This window comes from Corvus hawaiiensis, chromosome W (genome assembly GCF_020740725.1).
Source record: "Corvus hawaiiensis isolate bCorHaw1 chromosome W, bCorHaw1.pri.cur, whole genome shotgun sequence".
Taxonomy (NCBI): Eukaryota; Metazoa; Chordata; class Aves; order Passeriformes; family Corvidae; genus Corvus; species Corvus hawaiiensis.
The window spans coordinates 2,984,403-3,007,186 of NC_063254.1; the positions used below are offsets into that span (position 1 = coordinate 2,984,403).

At 47.3% G+C, this 22,784-nt stretch overlaps 1 protein-coding gene across 2 annotated transcripts in view; it reads left to right on the plus strand.

The window, feature by feature from the left end:
- The window catches only part of LOC125319336 (adenosine 5'-monophosphoramidase HINT2-like), a 79,752-nt gene that overhangs the window by 562 nt on the left and 56,406 nt on the right, over positions 1-22,784 (plus strand). For both annotated transcript variants that reach the window (XM_048290444.1, XM_048290445.1), the window contains exon 2: positions 1,085-1,189. In XM_048290444.1, the coding sequence (XP_048146401.1) occupies positions 1,085-1,189 (105 nt within the window). The remainder of the gene's footprint in view (positions 1-1,084; positions 1,190-22,784) is intronic.

A 22,784-nucleotide genomic window follows, 5' to 3' on the forward strand; every position in this document is an offset into this window, starting at 1 on the left:
GTCCCTTTTGCACTGCAAGTCGTGCAAAATTTGCTGCCGAGGGATGAGAGTGGTTTTACCTCGTGTAGGATGATAGTTTTGAAAGCATATTTTAGGCGGACTTAGTCAGTCTCAGGCATTCCGTGTGTGTGTATGTGAACAGTGAATGTAGGATTAATGATTGTAATGAGTTGTTTCAACATAGGAGAAATGCCGGACACGACTGATGTTGTAATTACATCAAAGAGGTTTCACAGCTTCGCTGTGCTAGGATTTGGTTCTGAACCCCCAAACTGGATTATTAGGGCAAGGACTTACACATTTTACCGTTTTTTCTTTATAAAACTCCCAAAAAATAGAAAGTGGACATCCTGCAGGCTGCAAAAGCTTCCCAGACCTTCTTTCTGTGGGGAAGTAAGACCGTGATAACAGCATGCTTGCGAGGGTCACGGGTGCTGGTGCTGGGAACGAGAGTGAGCTGCTTAGATCGGGGGGAAAACAATGCAGCCGTTGCCTATGCGATGTTAACTTTAAGGTAATATCCCGTATGATTTAGTTATTAAAATGCTGAAGGTTAACAGTTAAGGATGCCTTCTGCTTTGGAAGGTAGTGTTTGCGTGCAATGTAGAAGACAGACTGGTCCTATGCACTTGCAGGCTTCCTGTGATTATATGTTTGTTCAGTGCTTGAGCTCCCTGTCTTGTGGGAAATGATTGGCCACTGCTCTTCCACTTCACTAACCTCTTTGCTGATTCGGTTAAGCCATTTGTCTCCTGCCTCTGCGTGGACCACATCCAATTGAAAAACTGCTTAGGAAACAATCAACCTGAACTAAAACATACTGAAGGTTGTTAATTGCAAGTGGTGGCCCATCTCCTTGCTCCCATCGTCTTGCATGACGAATACAAATTCTGGAGGGGGCTCTGGAAATATGTTGTATTTTGGGTGTAGAAAGCATTACTATCATGCAAGAAAAATCAATGTTCGGGCTTGTGTTTTGAGTATCCGGTAATCTGCTTCTGTAGGAGTTCAGTGGGGCAGGTTGATTTGCATAAGCTATTACCTTTCTCTGAAGCCGGTTATGTTTTGTTTGCTCTTCCTCCAGTGCCGTGCGTTCCGTGGTCTTTCACTGCAATCTGGGACACTTTTCCTAGTCATGCCTAAGGAGCCAATTATTGGGTTGTCTGAAGCTGAAGGTTCTGGTGAATCTGTAAGTACTGTGTGAGCTTTCTGTATGCTAAACTGTACCTGTAGATAGTTTCTCATTTACTAGACTCTTTCCCATCCCCCTTCCCTTCTCGATAGGGCACAGTAGGCTACTTTGGGTTTTGTGGCGCTATAATCTTTTGCCTCTAGCTTGTAATGGAGTTGAGCTTTCTGACTAAAAGCAGTGATAAAAAGCAGTGCTCATCCCTGGGTATGTACTTCTGGTGCAAAATGCAGTGTTGTTTTGGAGTGCAGTCAGGTGCCTATTGTCATGGTTTAGTGTAAGAGTAGTTGTATTTCTAATGCAGGGAAGAGGGCTTGGGGTTATTGGCAGGTCAGGGGCAGGGAAGGGCAAAGCTGGTTGAGAGGTGCTGGATGCTTTGCTTTTAGCTATGAAAGTTAAGTTCAAAGACTTTGTAAACCCATGCAAAAGGCAGCCTAAAGTTTATTTTCCACCAGGATTGCTTATGTTGCCTGAATACACAATGGGGGCTTTAACCCAGAGACAAATTCAGCTTCAGTGGCTGTTTTTTTGATTGTTGCCATCTATCTTAAAAAAAATTGCCTAGCTCTCTTTTGCCACTATACTGTGCATAATTGGTCTTTGTAGCTTTGCTTGGAAAGCTTCAGTTGCCGGTGGTCGGACACACATTAATTTGAAGCGTAATGGTTGAATTGCTAGGAATTTCCTAGCTGCTTTCTCTGGGTGGTTCTCTGCTCTCGTTCCTTCCCTTCCTACCCTCTCCCCTCTGTGTTTTACTTTTTTCTTTTTTTTTTTTACTTATTTATGGGTTTGTACTTCCTTCTCCAGCTTCTTGGGCATGTAATGATTGTTGGCGAGATGTGTGTTGCTCACCTGGGCCTGACCAATGGATTCCGGATGGTTGTGGATGAAGGGCCCGAGGGTGGGCAGTCTGTCTATCGCATACATCTACCCGTTCTGGGTGGCCGTCAGTTGGGCTGGCCGCCTGGCTAAGATTTTGGCACCGCAAGAGTTGCTGCACGTGTACAAATCGCCACTGAATGGATTTCGTCTGTTGCCTGTCAATCTAGCCGCTGTCGATGTGTAATTTTTTGTGCCGTGTGTCTGTGGAAGGTAATAAAAGCTTTGAGCAGCAGTTGCACAATAAAGATTTGTCATGGGGATATCACCTCCGTCTTGCGCGTCTTACTGAGGGGAAGTAGTTCTGCAAGTTCAAACCAGAGTGCAAGTGTGTGAAGTGTTTCCGCCTGTTAAGAACATTCCATGGATAGATAGTGATTTTCCTTTTCATTTGAAGCGTGATGCTGGGAGCACTTAGCAGTCTCTTGCATCTTGTAGGAAGCAGCATCTTAGCTCTTTGGCAGAGGTATGTCAAAGTACAGAAAGCCTGTGTAGGCTACTGCTAAAACTGTAGAAGATACTGGGTGTGAGGCTACATGCATGCTTTCTAAGGGTGGTTTCAGCATGGTGCACTGTGTTGAAAGCATCCACCTCCTGTTGGACCTGGGTGTTCTGGTTACAGGAGTAGGGTGCTGGTTTAGCACTATGTGCATGGAACTAAACTGTGTATTGTACTACCCTCTATGTCATTCCTGATGAACTGCTAATGATGAATCACTTGCAGTAGCTGCCCACTGTACACCCAACACCTCAAGCTACAAGATGTGTGTTAAATGAGATGAGGAAGAAGAGGCAAACCTTCCTAAGCAGGGTAGTGTTTCTTTTTCTTCACACAAATGACTCAGCTGTGGTAACTCCCCTCTGGGGAAGCACCAGCACATTCCCACCCAGCCTGAGGGGTCATCTCTGCTAATGGGCCATAATGGAATCAATGGTACTAAGATAATAGGCAGCTGCAATGACTTAGACCATCAAAGACTCCCAAAATATCCTATGGCTCACAGTATTATATCACCCATTGTTTAACTCCCTGGGGGAGGTACTGAGCATTCCCACCAGAACCTGAGCATATATAATCTTTATGTTTGGGGACTTGGGACACCACCATTTGATGGATCCGGAGGAAGACCAGAATTTCAACAGGACTGTGACCTTCACCTTATGAACAGGGTGCCAATTTATACTCCAACTTTTTGGGTTAAAACCAGTTTTCTCTGTATCATTGTACTTTTTGTAATCTCTCTAATTGTAACTCTGACCTGTAATCTCTCTTGAGGTAGTTGAGTGGGATTCATTTCTCCTTCCGCTTTACTTTTAAACCTGCACATCTTTTGGCGCCCAACGTGAGGCTTGAGAGAGGTCAGAATTACAGTTTTGTTCTGAAGCATTTGTGTATTAGGGTACAGAAACTTTCCTGATCATCATGTTTCTCAGTGTATTCACGTGGATGTTGTACCCTGTACATATTTCTGCATATGGGGAAGTATTTGCCCATCATGATGCTCTCTTTACAATCAGGAGCAGAATCAAAATTGCTTTGCTGATTTACTGTGTTTATGGCATGATAACATCAGAGGCAATGAGTTTCATTTGGAATGTATATTCAGTCTTGTTTGACTGTCCTAATCTGGGCTGCTACCTCTGGGGCCTCATTAATAACTGCACCCAGCCTGTGGGGCGAAGAGGAGAGAATGCGTTTTTCCAGCCCTTCAGGCCTGCTACAACAGTTTTTGAGAATGTTGAGTTCCCTCTAGATGTTAAGGACAGCATAATCTTGTTAGTTCTGCTAAGTTTTCTCTATACGGCTTGCACTGTCTACACCATGCTTAGAGTCAGGACAGAGACTTCTAGGGAAGTTGTCTGGAGGCCTGCCCTGGGATTAGATAATCCTGAGTGGTACGGGATGTGGAAGGAGATGGGCCAGTATTTGGAAAACTTCTCTCCTCCAATGATCTGGAAGTTCACCCCTGAACAACTGCAGGACCCTGTTAAAATAATAAGTTATGTGAAGGGAAAAGGCTCTGACAGCTCCAGAGATGGACAACTCACAGCAACATGCTGGGCCCTGGCCATTGCTTACCAGACACTGCTTGGTATGGTACAACACTTTCAGGAGGAGGAGAAAAGAAACAAATCAACAGGAACCATATCCACACAAACCACATCTGAGCCAGAAGGAAAAGGAAACAAATCAACAGGCACCATATGCACGCAAACCGTCGCTGAACCAGAAAGACAGCCTAAGTCAGTAGCAGTCACCCCTGTTCAGAAAAGAAAATCTGCATAATGAATGACGAGGAAGAGGCAGGACCTTCACATCCAGCAGAAGAGACAGAGCCAGAAATTATCACTTGATCCCTATCCCTGGGCAAGCTGTGTGAGCTGCATAGAGAGTTCACATGCAAGGCAAATGAGTCCATATTGACCTGCCTGCTCCAAATGTGGGATGCTGTGGCTAATGATACAATTCTAGATGGTAGTGAAGCCAGGCATCTGGGATCCCTGTCCCAGGATATGGTTATTGACAGGTGGGTGCGTTGGTTAGTAAACTCAGCATTTATGAAGACACTGTGGCCGCCCCATTATGGGCCCACATCTCGCCTGTGGAAGCAAAACTGGCTGAGCATGTCTGGAGCCTGGAAGAGAAAATTGAAGAGGGCTACCAGACACTAAGAGGAGCTTAAGGAGGGAATCTTCCATATCTCTCCAAGACAGACGAGAGTCTCTGCTATTAAGAGCTGGCGTCCCCCAGCTAAGGAGAGAGGGTACACTCCATGAGGGTATACTCCCAGCAGTATAGGAGTGATGATGTTATGTCCAATCCTCTTGAAGGGACCTCCAGGTCATATTTACAGAAAGGGAAGAATAAGTTCCATGACCAGAACTAGAGGGGCCCTGCCTCTAGCCAGGTAGAGGAAAGGGTCTATTGGACTGTGTTGATCCGATGGCCTGGCACATCAGACCCACAAAAGTAGAAGGCTTTAGTTGACACTGGCACACAATGTACTTTAATGCCATTGAGAAATGTGGGGGCAGAATCCATTTCTATTTCTGGGGTGACAGGGTCTTGGGGTTTTAGGAGTTCTGTTTTCTTTATCTCTTAAAGAATTTTCCCCATACATGTTGCCAGGGGGACAAATTACTGGGTACTTAAGAAAAACAAAAGACCTGGCCACAGGGGGAGGGGTCCATCTGGCTACTCTGTCACCAGGGCTGGTGGGCTGGGAGTTCCCAGCGTTTGGACGGAGAGAGAGGCTGGAAGGAATTCGTCAGCACTGCAGACTTCTGCTTTTTCAGCTGCCTTCCTTCTACCAGAGAAAACCCCGGGATTCCCAAGCCTGCCTTTCTTTGCCCCGCTGGGAGCCAGGCTACTGCCGCCCTGCCCCTGCCGTTGCTTCGAGCCTTCGCTACTCTGTAGCCCTGCACGCCCTGCCTGCCGGGACCTCCGGGGGTCCCCACTGCAGCTCCGGAGTTCGATACATCTCGTCTGCCACCCGGGATTTGTGCTCGTCCCTGCTGTTCCAGCCTGCTGTTCCTGAGGGTCCGGCCGGACACCGGGATCGGCTGCCCAGGGGGTTTGTGAAGCCTTTGTTCCATCTATTCCCGGTATCCCAAGCCGCCATTGCCACGTGCTCCCTGAGCTCGCTCCTGAGCGCCCCCTGCAGCCGTGGGGGAACCATCGCACCTGCCCTGCTCACTGGGAGCCGCCAGCGCCCCTGCTGGCTGTGACAGTAACTGCACTGAAGGGGAAAGGGCCTGACAGCCGAGAAGGCTGGCACTGGGTTTGTGGTTCTGTTTGCTGTTACTGTCATAGTTATTGTTGTTTGTTTGCCTTGTTATACACATATATGTATATATAATAGTAAAGAACTGTTATTCCTATTCCTCATATCTTTGCCTGAAAGCCCCTTAATTTCAAAATTATAATAATTTGGAGGGAAGGGGGTTGCATTTTTTTTTTCATTTCAAGGGAGACTCCTGCCTTCCTTGGCAGACACCTGTCTTTCAAACCAAGACACAGGGGGATCCCAACAGCTGACTGTACTGGAAGCTGAAGTGAGCTTAACCAGGAAGGAATGGCACAAACACCCCATCGTGATTGGTCCAGAGGCCCTATGTATCCTCGGCATAGATTACCTCAAGAGTGGGTATTTCAAAGACCCAAAAGGACATCACAAGGAGAGGCAAGGCAAAAGCTGCAGTAACTGACTTGCAGCTGGCAGGGGGCGCTCTGATGCGAGCTCGGAACCTCCCCAGGTGGCCTGCACTGGCACCAAGACAAGAGGGGGAAAAGGGGGTGCTTCCCCTTTTGAAAAGGTTTCTGCAAACTCACGTGGGTGGCAGCTGGTCTCAGTGCTAGTAGTGGTTGAGGTGCGGGTGACGGGCAGCTGGAATCTTCTCATCAGCAGCGGGCACAGGTGGGAAAGGTAGGCAGAACTCAATCATAGTGCTGAGTTGCAGCTCAGCAAAGCCCCGGGCCAGAGTGCACAACCTCCCACAGCACCATGCAACAGCTCGCAGATCCCCTGAGTGGAAGAGCCCACCCCCCCAGCTAAAACTCCCCAACCCCCTCTTCCTCTCCCCTCCCCAAAACAATTGCGTTGGTATCCCAGGGCTATTAGCTACTCCTTTTGTGTCTTGATTGCTGGCTATTCATCTAGGAGTTACCCCTTTCCCCTCCCAGCTTCCACAGATGATAATGGAAAGAAATTCACTGAGAAGCCTAAGCCCATAACACCAATGCATTTTTCTCCATTCCTTTGTCAGCAGAGTGCAGGCCACAGTTTGCTTCCACCTGTAGGGGTTTGCAGTACACCTGGTATTGATTGCCCCAGTGGTGGAAACACAGTCCTACCATCTGCCATGGACTGATCCAGACTGCACTGGAAAAGGGTGAGGCTCTGGAACATCTGCAGTATGTTGATGACATCATTGTATGGAGGAACACAGCAGGGGAAGTTTTTGAGAAAGGAGAGAAGATCATCCAGATTCTCCTGAAAGCTGGTTTTTCCATTAAACCAAGTAATGTTAAGGGACCTGCTCAGGAAATTCAGTTTCTAGGAGTCAAGTGGCAAGATGGACGTCGCCAGATTCCAATGGAAGTGATTAACAAAATACCAGCTCTGTCCCCACTGACCAGCAAAAAGCAAACACAGGCTTTCCTCGATGCTGTGGGCTTTTGGAGGATGCATATCCCTGAGTACAGTCAGAATGTAAGCCCTCTCTACCTCATGACATGGAAGAAAAGCAATTTCCAGTGGGGCCCTGAACAACAATAAGCCTTTGAACAGATCAAACAGGAGACTGCCCATGCAGTAGCCCTTGGGCCAGTCAGAACAGGGCAGGATGTGAAGAATGTGCTCTACACTGCAGCTGGGGAGAATGGTCCTTCCTGGAGCCTCTGGCAGAAAGTACCCAGGGAGACCCGAGGACAACCGCTGGGGTTCTGGAGTCGGGGATACAAAGGATCTGAGGCCAGCTATACCCCAACTGAGAAAGAGATACTGGCAGCTTATGAAGGGGTTTGAGCTGCCTCAGAAGTGATTGGCACCGAAGCACAGCTGCTTCTAGCACCCCAACTACCCATTCTGGGCTGGATGTTCAAAGGAAAGGTTCCTTCTACACATCATGCCGCCAATGCTACATGGAGTAAGTGGATCACTCTGATCACACAGCGAGCCCGGATAGGAGATCCTAATCGCCCTGGGATTTTGGAAATCATAACAAACTAGCCTGAAGGTGAGAGTTTTGGACTATCTTCTGAAGAAGAGGAGGAGCAGGTGACATGTGCTGAGGAGTCCCCACCATATAACCAACTACCAGAAAATGAAAAGTGATATGCCCTCTTCACTAATGGTTCCTGCCATATTGTAGGGACAAACCAGAAATGGAAAGCAGCCATATGGAGCCCCACATGGCGGGATGCAGAAGCTACCGAGGGACAAGTTTGATCAAGTCAGGTTGCAGAGCTCAAAGCTATCCAGCTGGTTTTGGATATTGCTGAATGAGAGAAGTGGCCAAAACTCTACATCTCCACTGACTCGTGGATGGTAGCAAATGCTCTGTGGGGATGACTAGATCGATGGAGAAAGGTCAAGTGGCAGCGCAGAGGGAAACCCATCTGGGCCGCTGAGATTTGGTAAGACATCACTGCCTGGGTAGAGAAGCTGACCATGAAGGCCCATCACGTAGATGTACATGTACCCAAGAGTCACGCTAACGAAGAGCATCATAACAATGGGCAGGTGGATCAAGCTGCCAAGGTTAAAGTACCTCAGTTAGATCTGGACTGGCAGCACCAAAGAGAGTTATTTCTAGCTTGATGGGCCTGTGATGCCTCCGGTCATCAGGGAAGAGATGCAACATACTGATGGGCTTGTGACCGGGGGGTGAACTTAACCATGGACAGTATCTCACAGGTTATTTGTGACTGTGAGATGTGCTGCAATCAAGCAGGCCAAGCAGGTGAAGCTTCTATGGTATGGTGGATGGTGGTCGAAATATAGGTATGGGGAAGCCTAGCAAGTTGATTACATCACACTTCCCCAAACTCGCTAAGAAAAATGCTATGTGTTGACCAAGGTAGAAGCAACCACTGGGTAGCTGGAGACATACCCTGTGCCTCACGCCATTGCTCAAAACACCATCCTGGGCCTGGAAAAAATGGGACTCATTTCAAAAAGAGCCTCATAGACACCTGGGCCAGAGATCCATGGTTTTAAGTGGGTATATTATATTCCCTAACATGCGCCAGTCACTGGGAAACTTGAACGATGCAATGGACTGCTACAAACCACCTTGAAGGCACTGGGCGGGGAAACCTTCATACACTGGGAGCTGCATTCAGTGAAGGACACCTTGTTGGTCAACACCCAAGGCTTCATCAATTGAGCTGGTCCTACCCAATCAGAGCCCTTGCATACTGCAGATGGAGATAAAATTCTGTGGTACATATAAGAGGTATGTTAGGAAAGACAGTTTGGATTAGTCACACCTCAAACAAAGGCAAACCCTTCCGTGGGATTATTTTTGCTCAAGGACCTGGTTACACCTGGTAGATAATGCAGAAAGATGGGGAAACATGTTGTGTACCTCAAGGGGACCTAATTTTGAGTGAGAACTGTCTGTATATATATATAGGTATATAGTCGAAGAAAAGGTATTAATTTTGGCATGACGTAGATGATATATAGGGGTGGATAATGTCCTGGTTAAAGGAGTAGGGTGCAAGTTTCACCCATGGTGGGTGTAACCAAACTGTGTATTCTACCCCCCTCTGGGTCATTCCTGATGAACTTTTATTGATGGATCGATCGCTTGCAGTAGCTGCCCAGTGCACACCCAACATCTCAGGCTACAAGATGGGTGTTAAATGAGATAAGGAAAAAGAGGCAAACCCTGTGAGGCAGGATAGTGTTTTTCACACAAATGACTCAGCCAACTCCTCTCTGGGGAAGCACCAGCACATTCCCACCCAACCTGAGGGATCATCTCTGCTAATGGGCCATAATGGACTCAATGGCACTAGGATAATAGGCAGCTTCGAAGACTTAGACCATCAAAGATTCCCAAAACATCCCATGACTCACAGTATTACATTCCCCCACTATGAAACTCCCTGCCCTGGGGGAGGTACTGAGCATTCCCACCAGAACCTGAGCATCTATAATCTTTGGGTTTGGGGAGTTTGGGCACCACCACTTTACAGATCTGAAGGAGGACCAAAACTTCAACAGGACTGTGACCACCACTTGAAAGGACTGTGACCATCACTCTGACCAACAGGGTGCCAGTTTATACTCTGACTTTGTGGGTTAAAACCAATTCTCTGTGTATCACTGTATTGTAAACTCTGTCTTGGGGTGTGTGCCGGTTTGGACAAATTTGGAGGAAAAATATCCTCTGATAGAAGGCAGGTTACAACCACCCCTCCCCCACCAGGTTTGGGAAAAAAATAAATTTTCCTCTGAGGAAAGTGAAAGAGATAAAAACTATTTATTTAACAAACACACAGGAAAAGGATAATAATGCTGAATAATAAAACCTCTCGCTGTGGAGAGAAGCCTGGGAAAATTTCAGAGTCCTTCCGTAGGTGTAGTCTCTCTCCTCCTCCTTGGAGTTGGGTCGTGGGCCCACCTTTAGGGCCTCAGTTGAAAATTCTCCCAATGTGTTCTGATGTTGAAACAGTCCAGAAGAGAAGAAGGGAAAAATCGAAGTCCCAGGAAAACAAAGTTCAATTCTCTGTCTCTCTCTGGAGAAAAAGAAGCCGAAAAACTGGCTGAAAAGGAAGAAGAATCCTTCCTCCACTCTTGCTGCAGCAGGACGCAGAGGAGTGTGTATGTGTGTCCTTGAACAACCACTTTGAGAAGTTTGCTCAGTTTTTTTCCTCTCCCCCCTCTCAGGCTCAGTTTAAAGGCACAGAAAGGCACAGGATTGATTTCTGGGCATAGAGCAGCGATAGGGGATACACATCATAAAGTCACCCCAAGACAGGGTGACTTTATGATGCTGTATCCCTTATTGCCTGCTCTATGCCAGACATGAATCCTGTGCCTTTCTGTGCCTTTAAACTGAGCCTGAGAGAAAGGGGGAGGGAAGCCGAGCAAATTCTTCAGCGGGGTTTGTGTTCAAGGACTCACACACTCCCCTGCATTCTCACAGCTGCAGAGCCAAGGAAAGCACCTTCCTGCTTTTCCCCAGCTCTCAACTCTTTATCTCAGGAGACAGTTAAAATTTTTTTGCTTTTTAGCTAGCCTGCTAGCTGAGGCAAGAAAGTTTTCCTGGGACTGTGGCTTTTTCTTCTTCTCCTGGAACTGTTCAGCTCTGGTCCGGAACACCATCACTGGGAGGCCCCACACCGCAGCCCAGAGGGGCCCACGCTGCACCCCAGCTCCAGAGAGAGCAGAGCCACACCTACAGAAAGGACTCTGAATCTACCAGGTCTTCTCCACAGTGAGAGGTTTTATTATCTAACATTATTAATTTTGTGCCTGCGTGCATTTTGCTTGTTAAATAAACAGCTTTTTTTTTTCACTTTCCTCCGAGAAATTTCTTTCCGAACCTGGTGGGGGAGGGGCTGCTTAAACCTGCCTTCTATTCGAGGACATTCATTAGGACATTTCCTCCTAATTTGTCTCAAACCGAGACAAGCTCTTTAGTAAATTGTACTCTGATCTGTAATCTCTCTTGAGGTAAATGAGTGGGGTTCATTTCTCCCAACAGTTTACATTTAAACCAGCATGCTGGGTGATTGCCATAGGTTTTAGAAGTCTCTGGCACCTGGTGGAATTTTATGTCTTGCCTCACAGGCAAGGTTGCCAATACTTTGCTCCAAACCAGAGACAGCCAAGGGTTATGAAACCAAGATCCACTGGAGAACTGTAGGATCCTAAACCAGCCCAGGTGGGAAGGGACCTCAAAAGATCATCTGGTCCAGCCCTTTGTGGGAAAGGGAGCCTAGATGAGATTATCTAGCACCCTGTCCAATTGCACCTTGAAAAACTCCAGCAATGGAGACTGGTGCAACTTGTGCCCATTGTCCCTTGTCTTCTCCATGTGGCTCCATGTGAAGAGAGAGCCTCCATCCTCTGTAGCTTCCCTTTAAGTACTGGAATACTGTAAGGAGGTTCCCCCTGAGCCTAGGCAGGTGCCTAACCTATTGCAACTAATTCCTTTGTCATTGCTAGCTTTCATGCAGCCCCTAGCTGCTTTTAGATGTTCCTCCACAGCTTTTGGATAATGCTGAGCCCATTTGTCTGAGTATTTAGGACTTGGGCTTATTCCATGCTTCTGTAAGTATTTAGTGATATCACTTGCCATCCTGCTGAATATGCCAGTTGGTACAAATGGGTGTTTTAGGTTGCTTAAAGAATCGCTGGCAAAGGTATCGGCAAAAGAATCACAGAATCACAGAATCACTAGGTTGGAAGAGACCTTCAAGATCACCAAGTCCAACCCATGCCCTAACACCACGTCAACTAAACCATGGCACTGAGTGCCACATCCAGTCTTTTTTTAAACACATCCAGGGATGGTGATTCCACCACCTCCCCAGACAGATGGTTCCAGTATTTTATCACTCTTTCAGTAAAAAGCTTTTTCCTAACATCCAACCTAAATCTCCCTTGGCGCAGCTTAAGATTGTGTCCTCTTGTTCTGTCAGTTGCTGCCTTGAAGAAGAGACCAAGCCCCACCTGGCTACAACCACCTTTCAGGTAGTTATAGAGAGTGATAAGGTCTCCCCTGAGCCTCCTTTTCTCCAGGCTAAACAACCCCAGCTCCCTCAGCCATTCCTCATAGGGCTTGTGTTCCAAGCCCTTCACCAGCCTTGTTGCCCTCCTTTGGATGTGTTCAAGCATCTCAACATCCTTCCTGAACTGAGGGGCCCAGAACTGGACACAGTACTTGAGGTGTGGCCTCACCAGTGCCAAGTACAGGGGAAGAATGACTTCCCTGGTCCTGCTGGCCACATTATTCCTGATACAGGCCAAGATGCCGTTGACCTTCTTGGCCACCAGGGCACACTTCTAGGTCATGTTCAATCAGCTGTCGACCAGTATCCCCAGGTCCCTTTCTGCCTGGGAACTGTCCAGCCACACCGTCCCCAGCCTATAGCGTTGCAGGGGGTTATTGTGGCCAAAATGCAGGACTCGGCACTTGGACTTTTTAAACTTCATCCTATTGGACTCTGCCCATCCATCCAACTGTTCCAGGTCTCTCTGCAGAGATCTCCTACCTTCCAACAGATCGACACACGCTCCCAGCTTAGTGTAGCCAGCAAATTTACTAATGAAAGACTCAATACCCTCATCCATGTTGTCAATAAAAATATTGAACAGAACTGGCCCCAGCACAGACCCCTGAGGGACACCACTAGTGACTGGCCGCCAACTGGATGCAGCACCATTCACCACCACTCTCTGGGCCCAGCCATGCAGCCAGTTCTTAACCCAGCAAAGAGTGCTCCTGTCCAAGCCATGGGCTGCCAGCTTTTCCAGGAGTTTACTGTGAGAAACAGTGTCAAAGGCCTTGCTGAAGTCCAAATAGACAACATCCACAGCCTTTCCCTCATCCACCAGGCAGATCACCTGGTCATAAAAGGAGATCAGGTTGGTCAAACACGACCTACCCCTCCTAAACCCATGCTGGCTGGGTCTGATCCCCCAGCCATCCTGTAGGTGCTGTGTGATAGCACTCAAAATAAACGGTTCCATTACCTTGCCAGGTACCGAGGTCAGACTGACTGGCCTATAATTTCCAGGATCCTCCTTCCTACCTTTCTTGTGAATGGGCATCACATTGGCCAGCTTCCAGTCATCTAGAACCTCGCTGGTGAGCCAGGACTGTTGGTAAACGATAGAGAGAGGCTTCACAAGCTCATCTGCCAGCTCCCTCATCACCCTGGGATGGATCCCATTTGGTCCCATAGATTTATGAACATCCAAGCGGCTCAGCAGTTCTCTGACTGCTTCCTCCTGCATAACAGGGGGACCATTCTGCTCCCTAACACCATCTACCAGCCCAGGAGGACAGTTGTCCTGAGGACAAGCCGTCTTTCTGCTAAAGACCGAGGCAAAGAAGGTGTTAAACACCTCCACCTTCTCCCCATCTGTAGTCACTGAATTCCCTCCCGCATCCAGTAGAGAACCGAGGTTGTTCTTACCCTTCTTTTTGCCATTAATATATTTGTAAAACCATTCTTTATTATCCTTCACAAAAGTTGCCAAATTAAGTTCTAACTGAGCTTTGGCCTCTCTAATTTTTTTCTACATGCCCTAACAACCCCCTTAAATATTTCCTGAGATACCTGACCCTCCTTCCAAAGGTGATACACCCTCTTTTTATTTCTTAGTTCCTTCAAAAGCTCCTTGCCCATCCAGGCTGGACATTTGCCTCGCTGACTCATCTTTCGGCACACAGGGACAGTCTGTTCCTATGCCCTCAAGATCTCTGTTTTGAAGCACGCCCACCCTTCCTGGACTCCTTTGTTTTTAAGGGCTGCTTCCCAAGGAACTCTCCAAATAAGTCTCCTGAATAGGCCAAAGTCTGCCCTCTGGAAGTCTAGTGTGAAACTTTTATTGATGCCCCTCCTTATTTCACCAAATATTGAAAACTCTATAATTTCATTATCTTTGTGCCTCAGACAGCCTCCAACCACCACATCTCCCACCAGCCCATCTCTGTTTGCAAACAGCAGGTCTAGCATAGTCCCTTCCCGGTAGGCTCACTCACCAGCTATGAGTAGTTGTCCTCCACACACACTAAGAACCTCCTGGACTGCCTCTTCTCTGCTGTGTTAAGTTCCCAGCAGATGTCTGGTAGGTTAAAGTCACCTATAAGAACAAGGGCTGGTGATCCTGAAACATCCTCCAGCTGCTTGTAGAATAAGTTTATCCACCTCTTCTTCCTGGTTGGTTGGTCGATAACAGACTCCCAGCAGGATGTCAGGATGCAGGTTCTCCAGCCCTTTGAGCATCTTCATTGCCCTCCTTGGGACCCTCTCCAGTCTGTCCGCCTCTTTTTTTTTTAATTCTGGGGACCAGAACTGGACACAGGGTGTGGCCTGCAGGTGCGGCTTCTGTGAGAAGAGGCCAGGGTCTGCCCTGCGAAGGACACAGCTAATTTCCACCAGCTAGGCACCGGACTCCCCAAGAGCCAAAGCTGAGCAACTCAGCAAAGCTGGTGGCACCCCTGTGTAATCATATTTAAGAAAGGGCAAAGTGCTGCCCAGGGCAGGTATTTCCCTGCTGCCCTTGTATCTGGCAGGTGGCTATGTCCTGAAGGAACTTTTTAATCTTATTTTCTCCTCCTATCCTATTGAGGAAGGGTGGTGAGAGAACAGCTGGGTGGCCCCCTGGCAGCCAGCCAAGGTCTGGCATCATAAAGCCTAAAAGGTGTATTCTTCTATGTAAAAGGGGGTTGGTGGTTTAGAGATTTTAGGAACAGGAAAATTAATTAGGGACTGAATGTTGATTTGAGTGAAGGACAGGTACCAATCTGTCTTCTATAACTGCAATTTCAGCAGCAAAGGACACCCAAAGCTGAGAATCAGGCCCAAATAATGCTGTTTTCAGTGTTGCTAAGATGGAGTTCATTTCCCCGTAGCAGCTCTCACAGTGCTGTGTGTCACGTGAAAAAGGGAGGCTTCCTCGACCCTTAGTGTGGGGATATTTACTCAATCTTTAGTGTTTAATTTGTCTGTGTTTCAGGAAAGTCGAAACCATTGTGCCTGACCAGTCTGTCAGCATCCCGTTAGGGGGATCCTTCACTGAGCAGTCCTACTGGATCAGAGGGTGGTTCGACTGACTTAGGGAAACACACCAACAGTGTAAGGGAGATCCCTATGCAGATCTTCCCCTTTATGCGGTGTGTTACCTGCTGCTGGTGACTGGTAGCGTCCGCCAAGGACAGTTTATGGAATAACACTCTTTATTAAAATAAATTGTGACAGGTTAAGGTTCAAAGATTGTCAGTGATAGTGTCTGACAGCAAAATATATTTGAAGGAATATACAGAAAAGCTCTAATCCAAATAAAATGTTCAGCATGCATAGAGTATGATTCTTACCCAATAGGCATCTCTATGGGGGAGAAGACAGGTTCAGCCCATCAACTTTTCCCAGGAGCTATGATGGAGTCTTCCCTAACATTTCCCCCATTCTAGACTTATTTTTATACTATTTCTGTGTGTTTAGGTGGAGCTTGAGTGACTCTAGTCATGCATACCTTTGTTACTGATTGATGTAAAATTCTCTTGCTTTTATTTTAAAGATACAGTCAAAAAGAATATAGGGCGCATGCCCAGTGAGGGGTGGTCGCACCTTGGAGGTGGGTAACTTTGGAATGGAGGTGTACGTTAATATTATTATTAGGCTTTAATAAAGCAAGTTCATCTAAGGAGAGGGATTTCACCACAGTTGCTGGCTCAGCAGTAAAGACATCTTCCCCTATCTCCCCTGGTTGACAGGTGGTATGCAGTTTATCAGCTGCAAAGTACCATCGAGTTCCCTTCCTTGCAATGATTTCTGCAGAGCCTGGCCTTCGCTCTGCTCCACCCTCTATTCCATCCCCCTTAGCAGGTGTGTGTGTATGGGGAATCATCATGGAATAGGTCTCAAGTCATGCCAACCACATTCCATCCAGGGAGCAGCAACTGTGATTTACCCTATAATTCCAATACTATTATAACTCCTGTAAGGATGCTAATATAACTACTAAGTTTCCTCTAATTGAATCTCCAGTTACTGGTCCACAGGGTCCCCAGTCATTTTCCCACACCATGCTTTGCGTTGGTAGCTAGAAAGATGTTGATAACACACCAGTGTTTTGGCTACTGCTGAGCAGTGTTGGCACAGCATCAGCACTGTCTCTCCAACATTCTGCCTCAGCATCAGTCGGCTGGGGGTGGGCAAGATCCTGGGAGGAGACACAACCAGGACAGCTGATCCAAATTGGCCAGAGGGATATTCCATACCGTATGACGTCAGCTCAGAAATAAAAGCTAAGTAAAGGAGGAGGAAGGGGAAGCATTCCTTATTTACAGTGTTTGCCTTCCAGAGAAACTGCTATATGTGCTGAAGCCCTGCTTCCTGGGAAGTGGCTAGGCAGTGCTTGCTGATCGAAACTAGACAATACATTTATTTTTTTCCCTCTGCTTGTTCATGTGCAAACTTTCGCTTTTGCTTTAGTAAACTGCCTTATCTCATTCTGCAAGTTCTTTTTCATCTCTCCTGTCCAGCTGGGAAGGGGGAGTGATAGAGCTGTTTGATAAACACCTGGCATCTAGCCAAGATTAACCCACACAAGTCCATTTTGGTTGCTAATGTGGGCTGAGACAATGGCATTTATATATCTTGCATGGTAGAGTAATAGGTGGTATTGAGTAGCAAGCTCCTCTGTTGGACATGGATTTTGTCAGGTATGCTGCTTATCTGTTTTGTTGAGTTTGGGAACATGTTAATACAAATGATGGCTCTGTGCTTTGCTGTGGCATTGATGGCTTTGTTGTGCTGGGGTAGATATTTTCTGGGGACAATGAGGGAATCCCTCTCCCTACCTGGGATTGATGTGGATGGTTTTAGAATGCAGGCTCCTGTGTTCCTTGTTCATCCTTCTGTATGCTGTTGAAAACTATTAATACTATTAACTAATACTGTTGGTACACTATGGGGTTTGTGGAATCTGGTGTCATCCTGGTGTAAGACAAAACAAACTGTAGGTGAGGAGATACTGAAATGTGCCCTGAAGCGGCTGGTCCCTGGGTGGCAGTGTGTGTGGAAGGATTTGGGCAGGTTCCTAGAGTGGTTATCATCTCCCATTGCCTGGGACTTTACACCTGAACAGGCAATGAACCCTGGCAAGCTGACGCATCACCAGATAGAAGGCTGCCTTGCCTACCCCAATGAAACCCAGCAGCTTCTCATCCTGTATTGGGGCCTGGCCTGTGCCTATAGAGCCACAGTTCAGTACTGTCAGAAGACTGTGGCTGAGGCAGGGACCCAAACAACAACAACAACTACAGTAATTGCCCCCAGAAGTGACAAAGAAAAGGCAGATAACGAGAGCCAAGGAGTGATCAGCAAGACTCACTGGCCTTTAATTAGTCCTATATGGCCAGTGCAAAAGTCTGATGGAGGGTGGAGGTTAACAGTAGACCATTGTGGCCTGAAGGAAGTAATGCCCTCACTGAGTGCTGCTGTACAGGACATATTAGAGCTCCAATATGAACTGGAGTCAAAGGCAGCCAGGTGGTATGCTGCACTTGGCATTGTCAATGCATTTTTCTAAATTCCTTTGGCAGCAGAGTACAGACCACAGTTTGCTTTCATGTGGACGGGTATCCAATACACCTGGAATCGACTGCCCTGAGGGTGGAAACACAGCCCTACCATCTGTCACAGACTGATCCAAAGTGTACTGGAAATGGGTGATGCCCCTGAACATCTACAATACATTGATGACATCATTGTGTGGGGCAATGAGGAAGAAGAAGTGTTTGAGAAGGGAAAAAGAATAGTTCATAATGTTCTGAAAGCTGGGTTTGCCATAAAGAAAAGCAAGGTCAAGGGACCTGCATGGGACATCCAGTTCTTGGGCGTCAAATGGCAGGATGGCTGCTGTCATATGCCTATGGATGTGGTTAAGAAGATAGCAACTGTCTTCACCAGCTAAGAAGAAGGAAACACAGGCTTTCTCAGGCCTTTTGGGGTTCTGGAGAATGCACATTACAGGTTATAGTCAGCTTGTGTGGCTCCTCTATCCAGTGACCCAGAAGAAGAACCATTTTGAATGGGGCCTTGAGGAACAACAGGCCTTTGAGCAGATCAAACAGGAAATAGCTTGTGCAGTAGCTCTTGGGCCTGTTCAGGCTGGACCGGCCTTTCAAAATATAGCCTACGCTGCAGCTGGGTAGCATGGTCTCACTTGGAGCTTCTGGCAAAGAACATCGAGAGAAACCTGATGTGGACCATTAGGGTTTTGGAGACAGGGTTATTGAGGATCAGAAGGCTCATTACACTCCAACTGAAAAAGAAATATTAGCAGCATATGAGGGGGTTTGAGCATCCTCAGAAGTTGTTGGGAAAAAAGTATCTCTCCTCTTGGCACTGCGACTTTCTGTGCTACACTAGATGTTCAAAGGAAGCATCTGTTCGACACATCATGTAATCAGTGCTACATGGAGTAAGTGGGTGGGTAGCACTGATCACACAATGAGCTCAACTGGGGAAAACCAATGGCTCAAGAATCCATGAAAGAAGGCAGAGATTTTGGAGCATTGCTTTGGAGGGTGACTCGTGCTCGAGAAGCACCACCATATAATGAGTTATCAGAAGACCAAAGAGGCCATGCTCTCTTTGCTGATGGATCCTGCCTTGTGGTAGGAAACCATGAGAGGTGGAATGCTGCTGTGTGGAGTCCCACACGAGTCATTGACGCCACTGAAGGAGAAAGCAAGTCAAACCAATTTGCAGAAGTGAAAGCCATCCAACTAGCCCTCAAAGACTGCTGAAGGCGAAAAGTGACCTGTACTCTGTCGCTATACTGACTCCTGGATTGTGGCTAATGCCCTATGAAGTTTGCTACAGCAATGGAAGAAGACCAGTTGGCAACAGTGGAGTAAACCCATCTGGGCTGCTGCATTGTGGCAGGACAACACTGCACAGATAGAAAACATGGCTCTGAAGGAACATCGCGTAGATGCTTACATGCCCAAAAGCCATGTAACTGAGGAACATCAAAACAATGAACAGCTTTATAAGGCTGCCAAAATTGAAATAGCTCCGGTAGACTTAGACTGGGAGCAGAAGTGTGAACTGTTTACAGCCTGGTGGGCATAGGAAACATCAGGACATCTAGGAAAAGATGCAACCTACAGGTGAGCTTGTGATCGAGGGGGGGACCTGACCATGGAGGCTATCACACTGGTCACTCATGAATGTGAAATGTGCTGCAATCAAGGGAGCCACGCGAGTAAAATCTCCTTGGAATAGATGGCCAAACTGGGTTTTAAATATGGTGAGGCCTGGCAAATTGACTGTATTGGACCACTGCCATGAACACACCAAGGCAAGAGCTTCATACTCATCATGGTAGAGGCAACTACTGGTTGGCTGGAAACATACTCTGTAAACCGTGCCACTCCTCAAAACACTATCTTAGGCCTTGAGAGACACATTTTGTGGCGACATGGTACCTCAGAAAGAATGGAATCAATGAGGCTCGTTTTTGAAATAACCTCATAAACTCTTAGGCAAAGAAACATGCACTGAGGAGATATATCACATCCCCTATTACCCACAAGCCTCTGGAAAGATCGAGAGGTATGGTGGACTGCTGAAGACTATGTCAAGAGGGTTAGGCAATGCGGCATGGAAGCATTGGGACACAAATTTAGCAGAAGCCGCTTGTTGGGTTAACACTAGAGGATCTCCTAACCACCCTGGTCCTGCCCAAGCAAAACCACTACATACTGTGGGAGGAGATAAAGTCTCCATACTACACACAGGGAAGTGGCTGGGGAAGTCGGTGTGGATTTCTCCTCCCATGGGAAAAGGCAAACCTATTAATGGGATTGCCTTTGCCCAAGGACCAGGGTATACTTGGTGGGTAACGTGGAAGGATGGGGATACCAGGTGTGTTCTTCAAGGAAATTTAACCTTGGGTGAAAAATAATCTGTGTGTAAATTGTCTGTTGCAGGAAGTAAAGTAGCAGGACTGACATGAACCGATAATGAGTGAATTTTGCAAAGAGCAAGGAGAGTGCGACAACAGCCCAGGCAGGGCTGGTGTCGGTGCCTAATGATCGAGTGTGTTGCTTCTGTCCTGAGCACCCATCTTGATGGAATGGACCCCAAATCGCGGCCTGTTTTTAAACATCTGGAGGGGTGGAGGAAGCCCACGAAATGGGAAAATAATAACTATCTGTGAATGGATGGGGGACAGTAGTTAATGACAATGCATGGATCTATGTGTTGTGTATAAGGATGGTTTAAGCATGGAGTTTAAGTTGTAAGCATTGGTAAGAAGGGATTTCAGTAATGACAAATAAATACAATGGAATAATTAGAAGATAAAAATATATATATAATTCAGTGGGATCTGATTATGATGCAAATAGTATGAAGTAAGGAGTGGAGATTGTATTGGATGGAGTTCATTTTCCCCATAGCAGCCGTCAGTGCCACGCTTTGCATTTGTATCTAGAAAGGTGTTGATAAAACCTCAGTGTTTTGGCTACTGCTGAGCAGTGTTGGCACAGCATCAGCACTGTCTCTCCAACATTCTGTCCCAGCAATAGCCGGCTGGGGGTGGGCAAGATCCTGGGAGGGGACACAACCAGGCCAGCTGACCCAAACTGGCCAGAGGGATGTTCTGTACCATGTGACTTCAGCTCAGATACGAAAGCTGAGTTAAGGAGGGGGAAGGGGACGCATTCGTTATTTACAACGGTTGCTTTTCGGAGCAACCCCTATGCGTGCTGTAGTCCTGCTTCTCAGAAAGTGGCTGGACAGTGCTTGCTTATAGGAACTAGAGGATAGAATTATTTTCTTTTTCCTCTTTACTTGTTTGTGCGCAAGCTTTTGCTTTAGTAAACGGCCTTTTCTCCACTTCCAAGTTTTTTTCCATCTTATTTTCTCTTTTCTCTCTCCTGTCCAGCGAGAAGAGGGAGTGATAGAGCGGCTCTGTGGGTGCCTGTCATCCAGCCAAGGTTAACCCACCACAAATTCTTTTGATGCCGTCCAGGTGGGTCAGGAGAAGAGTTAGAGAACACTCGGAGTGATCTGATCTAGCAGTTAGTTTATTGAGTTCAAGTCAGTAAATTTATGTACGTAAAATTTTTAATAAGTACATGTGAGTTTGCGGTAAATAGTCAGCTATTTACTACACTTAATGTCAGTATGGGATACAAAGATTATTGCGTAAGCTTACTATGTGAAAAGAATGTCACTTAGCACCCCACCCCATCGATGTCTGGTGTTAGGTAAGGGATCTCAGCCTCTAGGGGTAACCTTGAGAGGCGTCCCTACTTGAGGGGAAATCACTGCTACACAGCCAGCTGCTATGGAGGGAGAGCTTAACAGGCCCTGATGGCTGCACATATTGATATTGTCAGCTGGTTGACTTGTAGTCAGATTTTCTGCTGTGTTCATGCAGTTTTGGCCACTTATTAGCGCAGCCTCCAGCCAAACCGGTTTGTTGGCTTTGGTGCTGGTTTCTCGCCAATAGCATCATGCAGTCGGATTACCTTTAGGTAATCCTACTTGTTGATCATCTGTCAGGACCAAAGTTCAGATAGTTCAAACCGGAGGAGCAAATCCATTACACCAGGTTTCCCCTAGCAATGCCCTCAGAGCACTGAGTGCAGTAGTCAAGGGCATGTTGGCCCAGGGGTTATTGTCCTCAGTCCTGACGCTGGGGGGAAATGGCGGGAGGAGGGAGGCACTGATAATTCAGATCAATAATTGGCTGTGGAGCTGGTGCTTGCAACAGGGTTTTGGGTTCTATGAGCATGGGACCCTGTTTGTACATCTGCATCTCCTTGGGGTAGACAAGGCTCCATGTCACTAAGCAGGGCAAAGGTATTTTTGCTAGTAGGTTAGCTGACCACATTAGGAAGGCTTTAAACCAAGAGGGAGGGTGTGACGAGGGAGAGAGAGAGAATTACCAGCAGCCCTGTGCGGGAATGACCAACAGGGTCAATGATCATGAGACTGGGTGAGAGCTCCAGTATCTGGAAATCCCCCTTAGAAACCAAAGGCAGCGGTGGATGTCATAGCTGCAAGCGTGCCTGTTGGGGTTTTAGGAGCTCTCCTGGTTTTTTTGGGTTTTTTTCTGTTAAAGGAATTTCCCCCCCCCCCCCCTCATACATGTTGCTAGGGGAACAAATGGCTGGGTGCTTAAGAAAAACAAAAGACCTGGCTTCTTTTTTTGTTTCACCTGGGTGTGTGGGCAGTTCGGTCTCCAGCATTCGGACAGAGAGGAGTCTGCTTTCTTCGGCTGCTTTTCCTTGTGCTGGAAAGCCCTGGGATCCCAAAGCCGCCTTCCCTGCCCTGCTTGGAGCCAGGCCGTGGCCACCCTGCCCCGCCGTTGCTTCGAGCCTTCTCTACGTTGTAGCCCTGCTTGCCCTGTCTGCCCAGACCTCCAGGGGGTTCCCCATTTGGATACATCACGTCTGCCACCCGGGATTTGTGCTCGTCCCTGCCGTTCCAGCCTGCTGT